Here is a 22,904-nt window from a genome sequence, read left to right as displayed (position 1 = left end):
GTGAGTGTAGAAAGAAAAGATTGATGCATTGGAGTGAAGAGTGAATTAAATAGGGGCAGAAGGCGGTTTACGGCTAGCGTTTGCGTTAAGCTAACGCGTTTTTCTTAAACGATGCCGTTTTTTGTTTTTTGTTTTTTTTTTTAAACCCTTGTTCCACTGCTTTCATTTTTTTTTTTCCAAAAAAAATTTATATATATATTAACTGTTATTTTCTAGATTCTAAAATAAATAAATATGAATTCTACACCACTTTTCAATTAATTAAAATTTAAAAATAAGTAAAAGTTTTATGATGTTTAGAATTAGGTATATGGTTCTATAGTTTGATGGTTTTTGTGTTTTTGTGTTTTTTGAAATTCACAGTTGTAATACGGAATAGAAAATTAATAAATAAAATTATTATGATATGAAAATTTGTAAGACCTACGAATTGATGTGGCATTATATTATGAACTAAAACTCAAATGTTTTTTATTTTATATTTTATAGTATAATTTAGACAAACAAAAAAAAATTTCAAATTTCTTGATGAATTATATACTTTTTTTTTTATAGAAAAAACAGTAATACTTATTACTTATTAGGACACACAAACACAAAAGTAGTATATAGAGTTTTTTTATACAAACTTGTAATATATTACATGACCAGAATACTATTACAAAATGACAACTTTTGAATACTAAAACATCAAAATTGGGAGCATCTCATCGTTGACATGAAGAGCAAGCAAGACCCCCTCCCCCCCCCCCCCCTTTTTTTTAAACGGGATCCCTAAGATGCCAATTCTCATTCCATAGAAAAATCGGCACTTTGGCCCACTTTATGCCTAATCACATGTCTAGTGTCCTGCCTTAGTTTCTCTATTGTACAATTCCACAAAAATAGGCATTAATATTTTTTTTTTGACAAGTAAATAGGCATTAATAATAAACCTTTAATACACCATTTTGATTGCTCTGTTTCGTAATATGAATAGGCTGGTCTAAGATTAGTTTTTTTTTTTTTTAGATAATTATAATATGCCGCTAATCTTACATTTTAAATCATTTTTCTTCTAAACCTTCAAACACTTCGTACATAAGGAGGTACCAATTCAGATACAAGAATTTAAAAAATTGTACATAAATTAATAAATTAAATTGCAAAAAAAAAAAAGCATTAAATTAGAGGTGTTTAGAATGCCAACATTGGATTCTACTACTCTATTAGTGATCTTCTCAACTAGTGGTTTACAGTCCTGCATACTAAATCGTACTTCATTGGAAGTCTTCCTACTCTAAATTACAGCTTGGCAAGAATCTAATTTTTAATCTCTTCGGTACCCAGTAAAATAAATTTAATGTTGCTAGCATTAGTTTTTTTTTTTTTTTTGATAGTTAGCATTAGTTGATTAAAGAGAGGTTTTGAAACTCTTCAAGAACTTAGTGTACTTAGAATTAAAATATTAAAAATAATAAATAAATAAAAATTCAAGGATTGGCCTAGTAGTGTCTAAGGCTTCATAAGATCCTAGGGTTGAAACAAAAAAAAAAAAAATATATATATATATATATATATATATATATATATATATATATATATATATATGTCCCAAGGACTTTCTCATTTTAATTATTATTTTTTGTTTAGAGAACCGCAAATCCAAAGAAATAATTAGATATTTAAAGAGTTCCAAACACTGTAGTTAACCAAAAAAAAAAAAAAAAAAAATTTTGAGGTGCTAAAAAGAGCATAAGCAGAGTAAAGGTGAGTGAGCTAGACTATCAGCATTTAGGTTGGAACTTGAATCTACCACCTAAAGTAGCCCGCACTAGCTTGAAAAAGGCATCCATTCCTATTTCCTATTACAAAAAGATAAGAAGATACAGCTCTTCTTTCTTTAAGCCTTTTCTTCCATTTAAAATAACCGATAGGCAGACAAAATCTCTATTTCTTGGACTTCTCTAAGCCTCAAATACATTATCATTTCTGCATATTAAGCATGGTCTGGGTCCTATCAAGTTTTACCTCACAGATAAACAATACGCAAATGACAAAGCAAAGGTAAACAATAGGCAAAATGCAATTGGTAGTGCTATATGGAAGTGAAGTAAATGGAACACAACAGGTGGAATGAATTTGGTAATTTATCACATCCTTCAAAAGCCAACAAAATCATAATCCTCAAGGGGCTTAGAAACATATTCCTACAACTCAAATGAGAAGCACCAAACTAAAACCAATTGATCCATGTTAGCTAATACTTGAAGCACTTTTCAGCTTCAGTTAGTGAATAATTTACGGCTACATTAAGGACAAAAATTTGGGATTCAGGATTTCAATAAATAAATTTGATTACAGTATATTTAAACTCAATATAGCAGAGCCCTTAACCCATTAGACTGATTCCCCCAGGTTTTAATTGATTGCTAAGAAAAATGAAGTGAAAAGCAACAATTGTTTTAAAGATCCGGTGGCATATAGAACAATTTGTTATTGGTCCCTCTTTTACAAGCTTAGATGAGTCCTCATTTACAGCTGAGTACTAAAGACTCATTCAGTGCTGTAGATTATGCTGATTCATGCAATATAGATGCAATTCAGTCAAGCTTCAACAAGTTCTATGCTCCAGAATACTCTGCAATTTTGTTTCTTGTAGAAAAGTTACAATACTAGGTTTGTCTCTGAGCTAGACATGAGCAAACCTAATGAAAATTTTAATTTCTGACAGTCAACAACTTACACAAAAACAGGACGGTTTGTGAATTGCTAGCTCTTTTCTCCTAACAACAATTTCAATGCTAACAAGAATAAATTTTTGTTATTCTAATATAATCACAAGCCCCAAAAACAATGTACTAAAACCAAAAATTTTGAGGCAACTCCCTAGCTAACTTATCACTATAGTAGTTAAATTTCATGGACTACAGTTTACAATGATCAGAAGTTCGTTCAAAACCATGTATTGGGTTAATCCCATATTTTACAAACATGTTGCAGTTACTGTCAGAAGGGAATTGGCTTGAAGGATCACTGAGCTGTTTTGAAAACACTCGTTTCTGTACTTTGTCAAGAGGTTGTGTTGACAAATATGAGTCCAAAATATGGCCCTTTTGCTCAGAAACGAACCTCGTGTGTGGTCTACAATTTGAAACTTTTCTGCAAGAAACAGAATTGCGGGAGTATTCTGGTGCATATAATGTATTGAAGATCGACGAGATTGTATCTGCATTGCATGTATCAGCATAATCTACAGTACTGAATGAGTCTCTAGTACTCTCAGTTGTGAATGAGGCCTCATCTGAGCTTGTAAAGAGGGACCAATCACTTGATGTTGCATTAGAGAAGTCCATGCAGACCGGTTCAGCATATGCTTCCATCACTGGCTGGACATTTCTGCTAGCACTCTTGAGGATGCCATTTGAAGTATGGTTGGTAGAACGAGGAGGCATATCTGGTCTTGGATTTGTTGAATCTTGTAAGCCAACAGATTGGCTGCTAGGTCTGCTTTGACTGGTCCTTGCAAGCTTCTGAGCTTTTGATATGCAGTTCCTTGCAGAGTCAGGAACTTGCTGCTGGATGGTTTCCTCAATATATGTTCTTTGAGGACGAGGGCAAGACCTAAAACAAAATCATAGAGCATCTACAATCTGAAGAGCATATAAATGAATTGCAAAAGAATATATACAAAAAGACATGGCATAAAGATACAGAGGAGGGATCCACTGAAATCCTTGTAAGGAGACTGATATAAAAGAAAATTAAAAAGGGTCATACCTAGTGCAAAAACTCCCACTTTTGTGGGTCTAGGAGAGGTCATGGTAAGCAGCCTTACCCCAACTTATTAGAGAGGCTAATTCAAAAACTTGAACCCCCAATCTATTGCTTTTGGTGGATGGCACTTGCCATCACACCAAGGCTTGACCTTTGACATAAGTGATAAAAAAGAGAGGTCCAACATTCACTTGCCTATATGATGTAATACTAAAAGTAGGACTGATCTCCCTTGAAATGCCCAAAGTATCTACATCGCTATAGTTTGGGAAGTACTTGTCATTACTTATCAAACAAAGTACTTCTGAGTGATATAGATATACAGGGTTAATTTAGTCAAACATATAAAAAAGGGCAAGAGTAACCAAACAAACAAGGAAAGAAAAGGGAAAAGAAAAAAAAAATTAAATGAGGACTTTTAGCCCCAGACAATGCATACCTCATGTAAAATAAGATATATGCTCCTTCAGACATCACCTGGCTCATTAGCACAGGCTGAACCTGTCAATGCAATTCATTAAACCAAAAAATCATAAGAAACAATAAGAACATCAATGCTAAATGTTGTCCCATCCTTTTCAACCATTAATATTTGCATTGAGAGGAACCATGTCAAGCATAAAGGGGGAATAAGAACATGAAGGCTGACTATGACAGTTGTTTCTGATCTGCTTATGTGAATAGGAGCTAGAACCATATCAAGTGAATCATATAGTTTCACATCCATAAAATAAGTCTAGAGGATTCCTCACTTTTTTCACTCATTCAAAACCATAATGGACACAATTTGGATATTTCAATTATATATATATATATATATATATATATATATATATATATATATATATATATATATATATGTCAATTTAACAATTCATAAATGCATAAATGCTAATTATACAGAGATGTCACATTTGAAACAACAAAATTTAGCTATCTCAACTAGCACTCTCCTACAGCATCTCAGATTCGCATATGTATATCAATCATCCAAGAAATATAATCTCCTAAAAGTAAATATTTTTGCATTTAATCCTAAAAATGTATGTTGATTAAAGACGTTTTCCAGATAAATCTCAAAACATGATGCATTAAATGACAAGGCTTCCGACCTCATTGCCATAGCATTTAGTTGACTGAGCAAAACTCTGAATTCACAATTATCATCAACCCCTTACTGCTCACTTAGCTTATGAGGGCCTAGTTGTAAACACTGGATTGGGTCATTTAGATATTAGTAAACTAAAGAAGCAATTTTGAACCATATGATTATAAGTAGTACAACTTATTTTTGCATAAAAAGCTCTCTTTACATTGCCTCAACTGCAATGCAAGAGCACTTAATTTCTATTCTGAGAAAAGTTTCTCTTGGTAGGTGAATATATAGAATGCACTGGAAAATCTGTAAAAGTGAGGTTTTCTGAAACTCATCTAATACTATCACAATTTATTCATAACTTAAAACATTCATTGATATTATATACTAATCAAAAAAGAAGAAGAAAAGACTCCTCTTTTTGCAAGACAAGGTCGTGCTAGAAGGGAGTACTCTATAATTGGAGAATAGGTAAGGGCACCAATCATCAAGAAGAGAACCATGTCTAAGCATCTACGTTGGTTGTAACGTTATAACCAAAAGGAGGAATAAGCAATGTGTCATCAAACTCAATATAAAAAACATAATAAAAAATTTAATGGAACATGCAGAGTTTACGATATATGATAGATATCACTTACAGCTTGTTTGGAAGGGTGGAAAGGAATGGATAGAAAGGGATCTTTTTGGAATATTCTATCTATTCCCTATTTGGGAATGTAGTAGGAAGGAATGGAATGACTAGGAGGGAATGTTCATTTCATTCCCTCTTAAGCATTCCTACTAAAAGTGGAAAAAAATATGCATTCCTTTAATGAAAGGGAGTTGAAATATTGATTGTATCTCTAGTATAAGAAGATAAATAAAAGGTGATGGATATATTAGTGAAATTAAATATTTCTTTCATTTCTATTTCTTCTCATATAAACTCCCAAACATACTAAAGAAAATAAATCATACTCCATTCCATTCTTTAAACTCCCAAACCTAATGTTAGATAAGGTAGATTTTCACATTCAGTGACTAAAGAAATTAAGACTGATATTGAAATTTCTTTCATTTTGATATGAAACGCTAAATATTACATAAATTAGTTAATTCAATTGAACTTCTATAAAGAGAATCTAATTATGTTTAGCCTTGCCAAAAATTGGATGTGAGGTTGTCTACCAATCATCCACCTCTCCAAGACCTTGCATAAGTAGGAACTTTACGCACTGGGAACTTTACGCACTGGGTATGAGGAGCTGTGCTGTGCTGTGAAGGTGATCTATAGCTTGAAGATGTAATGTACAAGGTGAAGACAGAAGCTTAAACTGCAGAATCAAGTGCTGCATAAACTACAGTTGTCTTTGCTAGAAACATCAGGAGATGCCAGTTGAGCTACAAGGCTCTTGGTGCTAAGTGTTTATATTTGAACAATCAAAGGTTTAGGAAGGTTAAGGATTATGGGGGGCTTTCACAATTTCGTCATCGAATCCAAGTTTTTTCAATTAGTTGTTGAGGAAGGGGGGCGTTATTTCTTGTTACAGATTTATGAGAGGGGTAAACATTATTTGAGATCAGTCTTCATGGGTAAGAATGCAGCATTATGGCTGATGAAGAATATTGAACACACTGTTGTTGGGGCTAGCTCTCAACAGTTCTTTACATTCAGGGATGGTGACACTGCCTATACTCTCCAGCGTAGCACCAACTCCTTTGGTCAGTTCTTGCTTCTGACTGAACTAAAAGTTGGCGGGTGTAGGAGGTCAATCATTATCCCTGAAGGCAAAGAGAGATATGGTTGGAAGGCTTTTGGCCTTAAACTAAGAAAGGTGTTGTACCCCTCCCAATATGCAGTGGGTGGAACAGGTCTCCCAACTCTTATTCCTCAGGTGCATAGGCAATATTTGGAGACTCAACACCCTAGAACTTTTCTTTGGTATGTGCAAGGCATTCATGGAAGGGTAGAGGATAGAAGGCAGCCAAAACACGTAGGTTCCATTGCCAAGGGGATGAAGATGCATTTAGGAGGGGAGAAGATGGAGGGCAACCGGAGTTTCACAGGTGCTAAGGTGGGAGTTTTTCCGGTAGGTAAGTCGATAAGATGGTGGTGGGAGGAGGTGATAGGAGGGAGAAGTGCATTAATGAGAAGTCGGTGGCGAGAAAGTAGGATACACTCCCCGGTGCAGTTTGAATTCAAAAGCCTATGACAATAGGAATAGGAGTGATGTAAGGAGACCATCTGGGCGGGGAGAGGTCTTATCGGTGGAGGTTGATGTGATGGGGAGGAGGCGGGTTTCCTGGATAGGAAGAAAGGGAGAGATCGAGAAACACGAGATGGGTCTCACGAGGTTGGTAAGGAGGCTGCCTCGAGGTAAGTTGGAGTTGCAGGTTTGGGCCCAAACAAGAGGGTAGCCCAAAGGACAGTTAGTGAGATTTGTTTAGGCCCACAGCTCACAAGCCCATCGTCCTTTGAGCCTGGGGAGTGCTCCGATAAGTGGGTTGAGCCCTTACCTTCAGCCGATACGCATGAGAAGACTGGGGAATGTCTAGGGGTGAGGCCGACGAGTTTTGTGACGCCGTCGCAGGTGGCCGGAGGTCGTGAGTGGTCTCCAAAGGTACGGGCTCAGGCCGATAAGGGTGGCCTGTGCTTGTCGGTGTCTCAAGAGTCTCCGACGAGCTCTGCTCTGTCGTTTCCGGCGACGCGGAGCACCGGGGATCTGGTGGGTTCGCCTCATCGGCGTCGCGCGCTATCGGTAGGGGCGGCGGAGTGTGCCGAATCCCCTCCGGCGATGGTTTTCAGGCTGGAGCCCCCTCCGGCGATGGTTTTCAGGCTGAGCTGGGGCCGGAATGACTTTCTCGGTTCCATTTCGCATCCGAGGGGGTCGTTTTCTGAAGGTAAGAGGTCAGTGGCTCTCACTTTTGTGCCACGGTCGTTAGGACCTTTTCTCCCTGACCTCTTTCTGGAGTTGGTGCGAGCTGGACCAAGGGGTTTGGGGGTAGTGGGTCAGGAGGTTAATCCTTTTTTTTGCAAGGAAATTTGCCTTACTGGGGAGGTTATGATTGTGGAGGAAGCAGCTGTGGGTGAGGCTGCCTTTCCTCTGCAATTCTTTGATCCGAGTGGTTCAACAACCTTGGCAGAGTTGGAGGAGGTTGATGAGGTTTTTAGTATTGAACCTAACTTAGATATTTCTGGGTGGGTGAAACACAGAATTCCTGGCTTTAGTAAATTGGTTGGGTTATCTATGACTCGACATGAGAAATTGTGCATCGCTCTGTTACAGAGGCTTGAATCAGAGATGGAGGCAGCTAATGTGTTACACAGGAAAGTTATGGGCAGCAATAAGGTGGCTAAGTCCAAAAATAAGGGTTGCAGGGAGCTGCAAAACTTATTTTCTTCGGTGAATTATGACAGAAGATAGAGGGTGGTCTCGTGATGGTGTTTGCAGTTGGGGATTCCTTAGTTTTTATGAAGATAAAAATGATTTCGTGGAATGTTAGAGGTTTAAATGAGCCTCGGAAACGTCTTGTGGTGAAGAACTTGTTGCGGGATTGGAAGTGTGATGTTGTCTGTTTACAAGAGACAAAGATTGCTAGTATGAATAGACAGCTGGTTTGTAGTTTGTGGGGCTGCCCATATGTGGACTGGGCTGTCTTGGAGGCTGATCGGACGGCTGGTGGTATTTTGCTTATGTGGGACAAAAGGGTTTTGGATAAGGTGGAGGTTATGGTTGGTTTATTCTCAGTGTCGGTAAAGTGGAAAGGGGTGGGGGATGGGTTTATTTGGGCTTGCTCAAGCGTTTATGGCCCAAATGAGAATGTTGAGAGGGGCCTCATGTGGGATGAGCTAGTGGGAGTTCAGCAGTGTTGGAGGATTCCGTGGTGCTGCTTTGGGGACTTTAATATAGTTCGCTTCCCTAGCGAGCGTAGGGGAGAGACTCGTTTGTCCACGGCTATGGAAAAATTTTCTGAATTTGTTGAGGATCTCAACTTGGTTGACTTGCCTTTGGAAGGAGGTAGCTTTACTTGGTCCAATGGTTCTGATCAACCAATGATGTCTAGGATTGATAGAGTTTTGGTCACTTCCGATTGGGAGGATCATTTCCCAGATGTTACTCAAAGGATCTTACCCCGTACTGTCTCAGACCACAGTCCAATTCTCTTGGAGGCAGGGGGAATGGCAAGGGGGAAGAGTCCTTTCAGATTTGAAAATATGTGGTTGAAGTCGGAGGGATTTGTGGATAGAGTTCAAACTTGGTGGAATCGACATTCCTTCGTAGGTACTCCTAGCTTTGTGCTGGCGAAAAAATTAAAGGCTCTAAAAGAGGACATTGTGCAATGGAATCGTCGAGAGTTTGGTAATATAGCGCGTCAAAAGAAACAATTCCTGGAGGAGTTGATAACCCTAGACGCCAAGGAGGGGGATGTAGGTCTCTCTGATGGGGAGATTGTTCATAGGGCTGGTTTGAGATCCCAGGTGGAGCATCTTCTTTCATTAGAAGAAATATCTTGGAGACAAAAATCTAGGATGTTATGTATCAAGGAGGGGGATAATAACACCAAGTTTTTTCACAAAATGGCTAACTCCCATAGACGTTCTAATCATCTAAAGACTTTGGAGGTGGATGGGGTGGTCTTTGAAGAGGCCTCCGAGGTAACTTTTCAAGCTGTACAATTTTATATAAATTTGTACAAGGAGACTGAGGAGTGGAGGCCTTTTGTGGAGGGTTTGGAGTTTGATCGCATTGACAACAGGGAAAGGGTTTGGCTTGAAAGGAAGTTTGAGAGAGAGGAGATTCTTCAAGTTGTTAGGGATCTGGAAGGGGACAAAGCTCCAGGTCCGGATGGGTTCACTATGGCGTTCTATCATCATTGCTGGAAGGTAGTGGAGAAAGATGTCTTAGCGGTCTTTGAAGAATTTTTCCATCATTGCAAGTTTGAAAAATCCCTTAATGCGACCTTCATTGCTTTAATTCCTAAAAGGAATGGTGCTTCCAACATCAGAGACTTTCGTCCTATTAGTTTGGTGGGGAGTGTGTATAAAATCCTAGCTAAGGTCTTGGCTAATCGCTTGAGAGTGGTTTTAGATCAATTGATTTCTGAGAATCAAAATAGCTTTGTGGGTGGAAGACAAATCCTTGACTCGGTTCTCATTGCGAATGAGTGTGTGGATAGTCGTGGGAAGAGTAAGGTCCCTGGAGTCATTTGTAAGCTCGATATGGAGAAAGCCTACGATCATGTGAATTGGGAGGCTTTGTTGTATTTGCTGAACAGGATGGGTTTTGGAGTGAAGTGGTGTAAGTGGATCCGTTCTTGTATATCCACAATTCAGTTCTCTGTTTTGATTAATGGGTCTCCAGCTGATTTCTTTGGTAGCTCTAGGGGTTTAAGACAGGGAGATCCGCTATCTCCTATGCTATTTTTGATTTTGATGGAGGTGCTTAGTAGGATGTTGAGAAGAATGGAGGGAGCTGGCTTGATCCGTGGTTTTAATGTTGAGGGTAGGAGGGATGGTGGGGAACGTGTTTCACATCTACTATTTGCAGATGATACTATACTCTTTTGTGATGCAAATGTGGAGCAAATTCTTCATATTCGGTTGTTGCTCCTTAGTTTTCAGGCGGTAACAGGTTTGAAGGTCAATGTGCATAAGAGCGAAATGGTTCCTATAGGGGAGGTTGGTGATGTGCATGCTCTGGCAGATATTTTGGGCTGCAGAGTTGGATCTTTACCTATGTTGTATCTTGGCATGCCGGCGGGGCTCCTCACAACTCCCCTTCAATTTGGAACACAATTTTGGAAAGTATTAACCGGAAATTATTGGATGGAAGAGGTTGTACTTGTCTCAGGGGGGTCGTTTGACATTACTCCAGAGTACGCTTTCTAGTCTTCCGACTTACTTTCTATCGTTGGTCTCTATTCCTACTCATGTGGCTAATAAAATTGAAAAGATGCAAAGGGATTTCCTGTGGGGAGATAGCAAGATTCACTTGGTAGGATGGGACAAAGTTTGTGCGCCTATAGCCAATGGTGGCTTAGGGATAAGGAAACTCACTACCTTTAATAAGGCTCTTTTGGGGAAATGGTTGTGGCGGTTTGGTACGGAAGAGGGTCGTTTATGGAGGCGGGTAGTAGCTTCAAAATATGGGGAAGAGTGGGGGGGATTGACCTCACAGCTGGGTAGGGGAGCTCAGGTGTGGTTTGTGGAGAGCATCCGTATGGGTTGGGAGGATTTCGGTAAAATTGTCAATTTGTGGTTGGGTTGGGGAATAGGGTGAGGTTTTGGCGGGATGGGTGGCATGGGGATCAACCTTTTCGAGTTGGCTTTTCCTAGTTGTATGGCATTGTCATTGATAAGGAGGATTATGTTGAAGTTTCTTTTAATAGGAAGTGCGAGGAGGATAGAAGATCTTGGAATGTTCGGTTTAGTAGATTTTTTAATGATTGGGAGATGGATGAAGGGCTGCGGTTTCTTCGTATGTTGGGTGCTATAATCCCTCCTATGGATGTTGGTGACCGGATGAGATGGAAATTGAAGCGTAATGGGGCTTTTGACATCCGGTCGTACTATTACAAATTAAGAAATTCTCCTTCAACTATCTTTCCTTGGAAAGCTATTTGGAGAGTTAAGGCCCCTAGGCGAGTTTCTTTTTTTGTTTGGTGCGTAGCTTGGAATAAGATCCTAACGGGAGACAATCTGAGATTGAGGAGATTGGTTTTTGTGGATTGGTGCATTATGTGCCGTCATGGTGGAGAGACGATAGATCACCTTCTTCTTCATTGTGAGGTGGCCTATCGGTTATGGAGCTTTGTTTTTATAACTTTTGGCTTGGCTTGGGTTATGCCTAGTTCGGTTCCGAGACTTGCTTTTTGGATGGTGGAATTGGCTGGGGAAGCATTCGTCTCAGATCTGGAATTTAGTCCCGCTGTGCATCCTTTGGTGTATTTGGAAGGAGCGGAACCGGAGGACTTTTGAGGATTTGGATAGTTCTAGGGATCAGTTGCTTGCTTCTTTTTGTGGAACTCTTTTTGATTGGTCTCGGGCGTGGGGACTCACGTCTAGTGATTCCCTCCCTTCTTTTCTTTGTTCCCTTCTCTTTTTGTAATTCTCTGTTGTTTGGTTTTCTCTCTTGTTTCTCTTTGTTTTCTTTTTCTTGTATTTCTGGGTTGCTCTGTGTTTTTCAGGCATAGAGTAACCTTCGTATATATATCATTCTTACTTATCAAAAAAAAAAATAAACCTTTTGGTTGACCAACATGGCTGATTTGCAGACTAAGAGATATATTTTATGACATTGACAAATGGAAGTCTTCATTCATGTTTTTATCGTTAGCTTGAAAAGGCGTCTTTGGCATCGATGCATCAATTTTAAGGTTAATGTGACAGTATCATATTTTTTTTTTGATAGGTAAATGTGACAATATCATATATTTAAGGGAGTATTTAAATCTTGTATTAAAACCTGAAGAATACAAGCAATCTTGCAAGAATATATTTCCAAAGTCAATTTTTGTTGTTCACCTGATTCTCTTAGATAAAAATTTACCCAAAAAAATACACCCAACCAGACAATCAATTCTTAAAGTTTGGAACATAATCATAACATAAATATAAATGTGTTCCATTATTTTGAACAAAGGATCAACAAATGATAAGAGCAAATCATCAATTAGAAACAACGATCACTGACCTTTCCATTTTTTTTTTTTTCTAATTTTTATGAACAACAGAAGAGGAAAAACACCATCCAAAAGACTAGTGACATGCCTTGAAAAAATTTGTCGAAATGAACCATCAAATGCATCTTTCAAATGGTCAAATGCCCAGACAAAAATTCTTAAAAGAAAAATAAAATAAAATTTGAAACACATAATCAATGTATCCCATAACACTTATAAGGAGAAAAATTTACCTCAGTGTCATCTATCCTGAACCAATTTCCACGCATATCTTTCACATATGACACATAATGTCCAGAGAAAGATGCATTTAATGTGTCCAAATGCACAACAACAGCATAAAGCATGTAAAGTGGTGGAATGTCTTCGGTCCCAGTCATAAAGGGAATCATATCCAACAGGTCAGGAAAAGTGATCCACTTACTTATTTTCCCATATCTTCCCTCCTGATGAAGCAAAATCCAATATTGAAGATTCCAACAAGTTTTTTCGCAAGCATAAAACATATAGATATCTATTAGAAAATGTGCCAAAGCCAAACCCAGAAATCATTTAGTGTTGTAAAAACATGAAGGTGTCCCATGTTTCAACTTTCAAGTGTTGACCCTTGTGTAGGTTCTAAAAAACAGAGAAATGGCTCATGGCTTCACCTTTGATAATATTATCATTGGGGGAGGATCTCCATTGGAAACACCGAGAGGAGCCAATTGAGAAATAATTTCTCATTACTAAATCATTTTTTCCTTGATATTACCTAATGGGTAATAAAAGCAACTTATGTAGCTACAAAGCAATTTGTCAACCACTTGTAGACAACTAAATAATTTAAATTAAGACTCAAATATAATTCTGTCTCAATCATGATCTCATGCACTGATGTTTAATGTCTAATTAAAATTAAAAGAATATCACAAAGACACAGCAACATATGGCAGGACCTCCATCTCATCACTAATGCAGTTGCACAGTGGTACCTGAAATCTCTTCAACACAATTGTCAGGATATTTGGAGCCTCATGTATGCTCAATTGCTTCCTAGCTCGAACATATGTAGCACATCTGTACATCAAAATATATGAACAGCTTATAAGCTATTTGAGTTGAAACCCAAAACTTTAACTTCTACAATACATGGTTACGCTAAGAGTTAATAAACTCATCAAACCTTCCACATCTGTTCATCAAAATATATGAACAGCTTATAAGCTGTTTGAGTTGAAACCCAAAACTTTAACTTCTACAATACATGGTTACGCTAAGAGTTAATAAACTCATCAAACCTTCCACATCTGTACATGTTTTCTCCATCCAAATCTTCAGTGGCTGTAAATTGAGTCAACGCATCTTCCAATGATTCAACCCAACCATATATCTCTAATGTGAGATCCATGATGTTTTCATATCGTTCTGATTCTTGATGACATATCATACACTTGACCTAGTAACATTGATATTAACTTAATAATGATCATTGTAGGTAAGAAAACCAAAAAAAAAAAAGCAACCCAATAAAGATTTCACAACCAAGCTTTAAGACAAAAGTTAAAAGAAGAAATAAACACCTTTGATCTAAGACGGCCACCAAAAATATGTTGTATAAAAGTAGTTTCTTGCAATATAGGATCAACCTTGTTCTCGCCACCTAGTCCTTCCAAGCATATAGATTGCATTGATGCAATAATAAGCCTGGATAAGACAGCATTATATAATTTTATTTAATTAAACTGATGTAGAACATCATCAACATAAGATACTTCTTTAATTCAAATTTGACTAAGTCTTTTCCATTTTTGCATATATAAGGAAACAGACACAACAAAGAGAACCAAAACCAGTGTTAACAAGAAATAAATTGAAAAAAAAAAAGAGAAGACAAAATTGGTTACTAAATCTTAATAGACCTTAAAAATTCATGTGCATCTTCCTGACTTCCATCACCAATTTGGAAATTAATACTTCGGATATGCATAAGGATCCTGCTCAAAGACAGAGGGCCCCCACTTTCTCTTAACATCACTACATGTTGCTCTAGTTCACACATGAGACACCAACCTTTTACACAACCTAACATGAATAAAATAAACCAGAGTAAGTACAACATCAAAACAAAAGTAAAGCTCAAAAATTTGACAATCTAACAATGAAAGTAAATGAGAAGACTTGAGTACATGCTCTTGAATGTGATCTATGAATCAGATAGGTGATGAGAGGCTTTGTGCAGGTCAAACACTGCAAGACGGCATTAGCATAGCAACTGCAAAATAAAAAATAAACAATAAAGAATAGAATGAAAGATTCTCAAATGTCTTATACATTAGAATTGCCCCAATAAAATTTTTCTAAAATGTGTACTTTCATTCATGGATCTATGTAGTTGATCAACCAACTATTTACATCTGCTTTCTTTTTCACATTTCATCTACCTTGTATGTTCACTATGTCTTCAATAAATTCTATAGAGTCAAGCAAAAAGAAAACAAAAGCAAGAAACTAGTGACAGAATTGCATGAAGTACAGCAAATTCTAGTTGTCGCTTAAGTTTATAAACAAAAGCACACAATAGGACAAGAACTCTGATTCTTATTGTTTTTGCTTCCCAGTTTTGTACTTTTAAACTACATGTGCTAAACATAGTCTTCATTTCTTTTAGAAAGTAAGATGTGGTAATACCTGTTACCACAATTTAAAAGGCCCCTAGGTGATAGGTCAAAGACTTCACACTGGAAGAACTTTACAAATTCCTCATAAGGAAACAGCATCTGATACAGAAAAATAGCAGATAATATGTGAGAAATTCCATTTAATTACTTAAGACAGAGGAAGCAACAAAATCAAATAACATAGGGTTAACCAGAATTGACCTTTAATTTTTTGTTTCTTTTGCCATTATTTATCGGAGCATCTTGTCTGGTAAGTTTGGTTGACTTTCTTAGACCAACCATCTTCATAATTCCCATCCTTTCAACCCCATTGCTTCCTTGTGCAGCTTTGATATCTCTCTTTCTGGCAACATCTGCAAAATGCATACAGAATTAGGGGAACAATTAAGTGCAAGGTATATAAAAAATAAATAAATAAATAAGTTACCAGTCTGACTTGATTCATTGGCAATATGTCCTTTCCTCTCTAATTCTGAACAATATTTCTCTCCAGAAACTTTCATTGTTGATTTTGGCAATTTAGAAATTTTCTCCTGTAAAGCTTGTGACCCACTTTTAGCATTTACATTTCCATTAGTTGCAGTCATTTCATAGGAGCCATTGAAATTTATTTTTTCAGCATTAGTAGAATTTTCCCATTTAAGTAAATCTCCTTCATCCTGATCATACTCCATTTGATGTGCATTTGTTCCATTTCTAGTCAAACATGATGAGCTTGAGAATCCACAACTTTTTCTTGGTTCAAGTGTATTCTGAGGTGGGGTAATATACTTATCACTCCCATGCATCGTACCTCTTGAAGCAGCTTGTCCTACATTAGAGCTATTGACATTGTGCTTTCTTAAATTTTCTACATCTGACACAACAGAATCACTCTTTCTTGACTGCAGCCAATTAGAAATTATATCATAAGCAGAGAAAAATTATTGCTAAAAATAAAATAATAAATTCCAAAGATACTGACCCTATGCCTTGTAAATGCCTCCTTTGATGAAATAAAATCAGAAGTCAAATGGGTAGCCCTACTTTTGGAGGCATCTTCACAAGAGTCAATTACATCTTTATCCTCTCCTCTCAACATTTCATTCTGGGGTTTATGAGACACCCGTTTGTTCACTGTTCTTTCAAGAATGGGGATTTGAGAGTTACCAATTGCAGAGCAATCAACAACAGCAGGAACACCAAAGCTTAATGAAGTTAAATCATCTGTAGAAACTTTTTCTCCCTGATCATTATTGTAACCAAGGAACTGTGAGTTCATGTAGTCCTTAAGTAAAACCCTGCCATGAAGGGATTCGTCGACTGAGACAGCCTTAGGAGATGAGCTTGAGCTGCTAGTAGTTTCCAATTGCTGGCACTCTTGCTTGTGAGCTTGCCTCCAGTGGATAATTTGACACTTTCCAGAACTGTAAAAATGTTATCAGTTCAAAATTTGATAAACTTTCAGAGTCCAAATCATTTCAAGAATGCTATTGATTCTCAAAAAACAGGATTTCTTTTTTGGCTCCTCTCAATAAGATAGTGAAGCAAATCTACAGCATGTATAATTGTGCAAAGTTCTTTCAAAAGAAAAATGATAGGTAAACATTTCAATCAAAGAGAAAATACATACAAATGATGATTATAATACATCCTAATGTCAAATTTCAATTTAAAAATTCATGAATGCTATAAATTCTAAAAAAGAATCGCAATGCTAGTTTCCAAAAGCGCATAGTCAATCATATAAAGTGCTTTAAAAATACTTGTTAAAGAATTCCTGGTCTACTCTGTACTATTGAAGATATGATTATTCCTCTCTCTGGATTGTTCACATGATACAAAGAGGGGAAGCCCTGCAAATCTCACCCTTCTCACCACAGCAGACCTCCCTTTCTGGGATACAAATACATCCTTCATCCTTCAAGGCATTACCTAATGCACTCCAAACAAAGTGAAGACTTAAGGACCAGAACTCATCGGCCACATCACAATGTTAAAGAAGATGATCTACTGATTCATAGCTACTTTTGCTCATACACAATTTATTCATAGTAATTATACCCCTATGGTTATTCAAAAAAACCACAATGAAGAACATTGAGAAATAGACTGTGCTAGAGCTGGTCAAGGTAAAGGTAATAGGTTTAACAGGAGACAATAAGCCTGCAAGAGCAAAGTGGGAGGGTTCAAAGAAAATGCATGAGCAAATGAAAGTAATAAATATGAAGCTTCTCTAACAACAGTTTTGGGTTTTTTACTTAGAAAAAAATTTTAAAAATTAAAAAAAAAAAAAAAAAATTGGGTTATAACTTTTAAATTTTGGAGCCCCCAAAGTTTGGCCCAAAAACTCTTGAATTCAGTACTTTCACTCCCCATGATGGTGAAGTGATTGCTTGAAAGACCTTGATAGTTAACATCTCTAGAAAAACAGGCACCAAAATACTTATTAAGTAGGGGGGAGCAATTGAAAGTGCTTCTTCCTTTTAATTTTTAAATCCACAAAAAGCCAACAAAGGATGATGAATGGATATTAGATTGTTCCAAGAAATTTTTCCAATTGCTTGGCCATAACCATTATAGGCCAGTGTTTCTACAAAACACTAACCAGTACAAATTAATAACATTGAATAAGAATAAAGATACATTTTTGAAACTAGATTACTAGACCTCCAATTAAACCACAAAAATGACCAGTGAAATCAATGGCTGCACCATGGAGTCAACCAAGAAAAACCACGATGCCACCATGATGTAAAAAATATAAGAGAATAATTAGTTATATAAAATAAATAAATAAATAAATAAATAAAAGAACAAGATTAAATAAAATCCAGGACAAATTCACTGGAAAAAGGATTTGAAAATTTTTAAATGTTTTCTAACAAATTTAACAATTAAGTTACTATAAAACACCTGCAAATGCACACTAGCTTTTATTTCTTTTGTAGGTGAAACAGATATGTTCAAATAAGGGGGAATTCCTAGGATTCTAATGCACTGTGTATTTATACAAAAATACTGTGTAAATTTCTTCATTTCCTTCTTATTTCTGTTTCAAACACAATCCCTTTTTCTTTTGATTTTAAACCACATGATCCTTCATACCAAGAATCGTGTATCAAAGAAGATTCACTTTCTGGAGTTCTAAGTGACATGATTCCTTCAGAAGCTAAAGTTGAATGATTGAAGTCTCCTCCAGGTTCAGTCAAAGAGATCAGAGTGAAGTAAAATCAACCAGCAACTTGTATCCCTCACTCCCTCTCCCTCATACCAAATTCAACACCAATTTCTAAAGCAGCGGCAAGAACTCATGCCAAAGTTCCATATGGAGCTGCCATTGCTGCTACTTGTTCGGTTTTTTTCTCTATTTTAATCTCCTTCCTGTTTTCTTACCTTTGACTGTCAGCTTTCTGAGAAGTGTAAAAGGAATAGAATAGGCTGCTAAAGAACTTTGCTTGAACTCTAAAAATCTTAAATTTGAGCTCATTAGTCATTTTCAAGTTGAGTGGAACAAGCCAAGTTGAGCTCAAGCTTGGAAATATTTGTATAAGCCAAGCACAAGCTGGCTTGATGAAGCTTGTTTGAGCTGGAAGCATGCCAAGCTCAGACACACTAGTATCTGGCTCAGTTTGGCTCATTTGCATCTAACAAACCTATAGAATGAATATTTATTTATTCAAAAAAAAAAACACATTTTTCATAAGCCATGATTGTTCAGTTAGAGTGCAACCAAGGCCAATTCAAATACATACTAAACACTACCATCAAAGATTAATAGAAAGCGAAAGTTGGAAAGTGGTACTAGTCAGAGTATTATTCAATTAGGGTATCAGTATCCAAAAAAGTCTCTACATTTCAGTCAAACTAGCAGGTATATATTTAGCATTTTAAAGGAAACAGGTTTCCAGAATTATTTGGAAATTTGTAGTCCGTTCCCTCAGCATACAGAGTATCATGCTTATTATTAAAAGTTTAAAGCACACACTAACATGAAGCAATGGTATTAAAGAAGAACAAGAGGAAGAGAAAGATTATTTTATGCTCAACACAGCTATATTTGTCTTTCCTAAGTAATTTTTTCATTATTAATAAAAATTTTAATTGCAAAATAAGTGGGGCTCCCACATCTCAGTTCTCTATTTTATTTTACACAAAATAGCTAAGTTTAATACTGTAATCATTCTATTACAAGAACAAGACTCATAATTGTAGTGGTATCTGGTATGTCGATATCAACAAAACTATTTCAAGAATTCAAGTAAAAAATGTATAGTAAAGCCAAAATGATTTATATGAAGTAACCCATTCAAATATTACTCCTAAAAGATTCACATCTAGATTTTAATTGCCAAGTTGGATATATCCTATAGCTCACTTTTGTATATTACTTCAGGCAAAGACTTCCAAGAGTCTTCCAATATTCCTATACAGTGATTCATTCATAACTATATACAGTGACAAGCTATAGAGAGGGAGGACATTTATTGAGTGACCAAATAGACAATTCCTAGGTCAGAATCAAGGAGATAAACACACATGTCAGATGAAGGGCAGGGGCAAGGCATAGTTCATCAGGAACTGGCAATTATCACCATCCATGATCAGAAAATTTTTTACTTCTTCACAAGTGAAGTAAAAGTTCTACCAATCAAATCTGGGGATGTAAAGATTTTGACGCTGTTCTTAATCTTATTGACAATATTTTTCCTACTTTGTTTACTTCATCGAATTCCTACAACGGCAAGAATACAGTACTCAAGAAAATAGTTGTTGCAATAAAAGTACAAGGAATAAGACATACCAATATCTAATAGATTTGCATCTGGAGCAGCGGGTTTTAGCAGGAGCAAAGCATCTCGCACACACATGAAGTCCACTCTTTGAAGAAGACACAAGAGGAATAGCATTACCCACAGCCATTGCTTCTGCTTTAAAAGCTTCTTCAGCAGCCAATTGAGCTAGCAAACTTATTCTTTCTCTCTTCTTTGTAACCTCACTCCATTTTCCAAGTAAGATGTAAGCAACCAAAGGGAGCACAACCAGGACAAGAAACAATACAGGTATATCAGCTTCCCTTGGTTCAAGCATGTCACCACCAGCATTCTCATGACCAATATTCTCTCCAAACCACTATCCTGGAGATAGCTTATTAAAGCTAAACAATTCTACGTAAATTAACATCCAGAGGCAACAACATGAATTGCAACACCGAATATGATCCACCAAGAATACCTGTCAAGTTTTTTATTCGTAAAATTCACAATGTAACTAATCAAACTTAGGGAAAAAAAAAAGAAAAAAAAAAAGAAAAAGAAAAACTACACCAGACTTATTTTAGTACAAAAGTATGCAATTATTTACATCAACAGAAAACAAGCTATTTCAAATTCTGAGTTTAATTTTTCCAGCAGTGTCTCCTTTTACAAAGAAGTGATTCTCTATCTCTTTCCAGACTTGAAATAGGATTATGGAAAATATATATAACTGCAGAACATCTTCCAAATATGAAAAGCTAATCCAAAAGGAAAATAAAGAGATAAAAGAAATAGAGCTATATCTCTACCATTGAATTCATCGAAGCAAAAATGCCTAGTTGTTTCCTCCAAATCCTATTATCACTATAGGAGAACCTAATAAACTACGCCATTAGGAAATCACAGTAGTGCCTCTATTCAATATAAAGACAAATCAGAACATCAAATAAAAGGATGCAGCAACAAACTATGATTTCATGATTAAACTACTTTTGAGATTTTATCAAGAAATATGACTTACACATAAAAAATCAGGTTTTGAAATCACGATTTTATGAAGAACTTGATTGTGACATCGAGAGCCAATAACCCAATTTCATCATAGGCAGGAAGCGTGAAACTGAGCTTTTATCATGATCAGAAACCAAAACATAGCTAGATCAAAAGTATTAGTTTTTTCCTTACGTATCTTTTTTACTCAAGAGGATCATGTAACATGGGAACAATCTACTTAAGGAGAATATAGTGGCAGGGTGCAATTAGAGGAACTCATCCTAAAGTGCCATGGTGGAAAGTAATCTGGTTCCCTAAGAATGTACCTCAAGCATAGCTTTATATAGTGACATGATATCCCACATCAATAAATGCAAGGAATCTATTATAAAAAATAAAAATAAACAATTATTTAGTATTCACGTTGCTATATTCTAGGAGTACTAAATAGATTCAAAAAATAATTCTTGTATCAGGTTTATGCAGAGTGCCGCGTCAGCTGTATTCCGGAAGTACCTAATAATTATTACTCTTTACCATGTCATTAAAAAATGGAGACCCCATTTTCCACTTTAATGTGTACACTGGGAAAGACCCACTAGCATGTGAGTACAACATTATTGTACTCCCAGGTACTGTATAATTAGTATTCTGCAGAAAGAGTCATGAAAAAGAAAACAACAACTTGTTTACTAGAGATTTGATTGATAACTTGCAAAAAAGGGTAAAGGGTTTTCTTCCTATGACAGAAGATTGTGCATCAATATAGGCATCTCTGATTCAAGTCAGTTTTTACTTTTTTATGTGGATGAAAAAAACAAACAAAAACATAGGAAGCTGAGAATATGATTCTTAACCCAAAACGAAAGCTAAAAAAATAAGGAACAGAGACAGAACCTAATAAAGCTTTGTGGAAAAAAATTTTAGGGGTTACAGTTTTAAGAATCAAACGAAAAAAAAAAAATGCCCTGAAATTTACACCAAATTACACCCATTAACTTCATTGTTTGAAGTGCAATGAGAGAGAGAGAGAGTGAGAGACGTACCTGCCTGAAGTGAAACGGCGTCGGAGTGAGAGTGTGTGGGTCACGTGCAGTTCGCAACTGAGAGTGAGAGTGAGAGTGAGAGAGTGAAAGTGGATTTGGGGAATAATAGAGTCTAGTAGAGAGGGGGAGAAGGTCTTTAAGGAAGACAGAGACAGAGAATGTTGACTTTGATTGACCACGATTTCGTGAATTCGTATGTTGAAGATTCGGTTTCGTGGGTTATTTCATTTTTGGAACTTTTTTTGTACGAAGAACTCGGGACTTATGAACGCGGTTTCGATGGATTTGACTCGAATGTGACTTATGCCATGGTAGATGCGGACATAAGTTTTGAAATTTTGACGATGCTGTCATTTTCACGATCCGTGTTTAATACTCATTAAGGCACGAATGAAATAAGAGTATCGTTAATGATTAGTGAACAGCTACCTTAGTCATTTGTGAATAAATGATTGTAGGAATATTTTGGTATTACTTTAATGAAAAATATTAAAATTTGTTAAAATTTTATTTTTTTCTCATAAAAAGTTTTTATAAATATTTCTTAAATTAATGTTCACATGGCATTCGTTAACTTTTCTCATATAATAAAACTAAATTGTAGACTCCAGTTAGCTTCACTGAAAAAATTTATTAGTCGAATAGGATATTTGGGATTTCAATCCTAATCTTAAAATAAATAAATAAAAGCTAGACAAAGAAATGGGCAAACAAAAAGAGTGATTTATGCCGAGAGTTTTGTATTTCAACTTATTGACACATCTTAATATTTCCAATATAAACATTTATGATTCGAATTACAAAGGGTAAAAAATAAAAATAAAAAAGGATCCATAAACAAAATCTGGAACAAATAAGATGCGAATCAATTTTCATAATGATGATGATGATGAAAACCGTCAGTGAGCTACACGATCCTCACATACCCTAGACAAGACCTGCGCAACACAAA

At 36.4% G+C, this 22,904-nt stretch overlaps 1 protein-coding gene across 4 annotated transcripts; it reads right to left on the bottom strand.

Annotated features, from left to right (window-relative positions):
* Positions 1 to 2,303: 2,303 nt before the first annotated feature.
* Positions 2,304 to 22,052, bottom strand: LOC142617273 (ubiquitin carboxyl-terminal hydrolase 15). 4 transcript variants are annotated; one of them, XM_075790054.1, is made up of 14 exons: positions 21,953 to 22,052; positions 19,961 to 20,391; positions 16,142 to 16,583; positions 15,614 to 16,061; positions 15,379 to 15,530; positions 15,188 to 15,276; positions 14,686 to 14,771; positions 14,419 to 14,581; positions 14,080 to 14,203; positions 13,798 to 13,955; positions 13,492 to 13,576; positions 12,751 to 12,963; positions 4,196 to 4,257; positions 2,304 to 3,603 (listed from the first exon to the last, which is right to left on the bottom strand). In XM_075790054.1, the coding sequence occupies exons 2-14, from the start codon at positions 20,245 to 20,247 to the stop codon at positions 2,907 to 2,909; spliced, it is 3,006 nt and encodes a 1,001-aa protein (XP_075646169.1). In that variant the 5' UTR covers positions 20,248 to 20,391; positions 21,953 to 22,052; the 3' UTR covers positions 2,304 to 2,906. The 4 variants fall into 4 exon arrangements, with proteins under 4 accessions (XP_075646169.1, XP_075646166.1, XP_075646167.1 ...); XM_075790051.1 differs by having other exon boundaries at positions 2,305 to 3,603; positions 15,605 to 16,061; XM_075790052.1 differs by having other exon boundaries at positions 2,305 to 3,603; positions 15,605 to 16,061; positions 21,957 to 22,036.
* Between the last annotated feature and the right edge of the window lie 852 nt (positions 22,053 to 22,904).

Source organism: Castanea sativa, chromosome 11 (assembly GCF_040712315.1).
Source record: "Castanea sativa cultivar Marrone di Chiusa Pesio chromosome 11, ASM4071231v1".
Classification (NCBI taxonomy): Eukaryota; Viridiplantae; Streptophyta; class Magnoliopsida; order Fagales; family Fagaceae; genus Castanea; species Castanea sativa.
Note: the sequence above shows the minus strand (reverse complement) of the source record. Positions and strands in the feature narration are given on the sequence as shown.

What these genes read in the sequence shown, in the direction of transcription:
- LOC142617273 (XM_075790051.1), bottom strand. Translation starts at nt 20,247, where the DNA reads ATGCTTGAACCAAGGGAAGCTGATATACCTGTATTGTTTCTTGTCCTG. An exon ending in TGCAAATCTATTAGATATTG is followed by an intron (nt 16,584 to 19,960) that starts GTATGTCTTATT and finishes ACATTTTTACAG; the next exon opens with TTCTGGAAAGTGTCAAATTA. An exon ending in AGGCATTTACAAGGCATAGG is followed by an intron (nt 16,062 to 16,141) that starts GTCAGTATCTTT and finishes AATTGGCTGCAG; the next exon opens with TCAAGAAAGAGTGATTCTGT.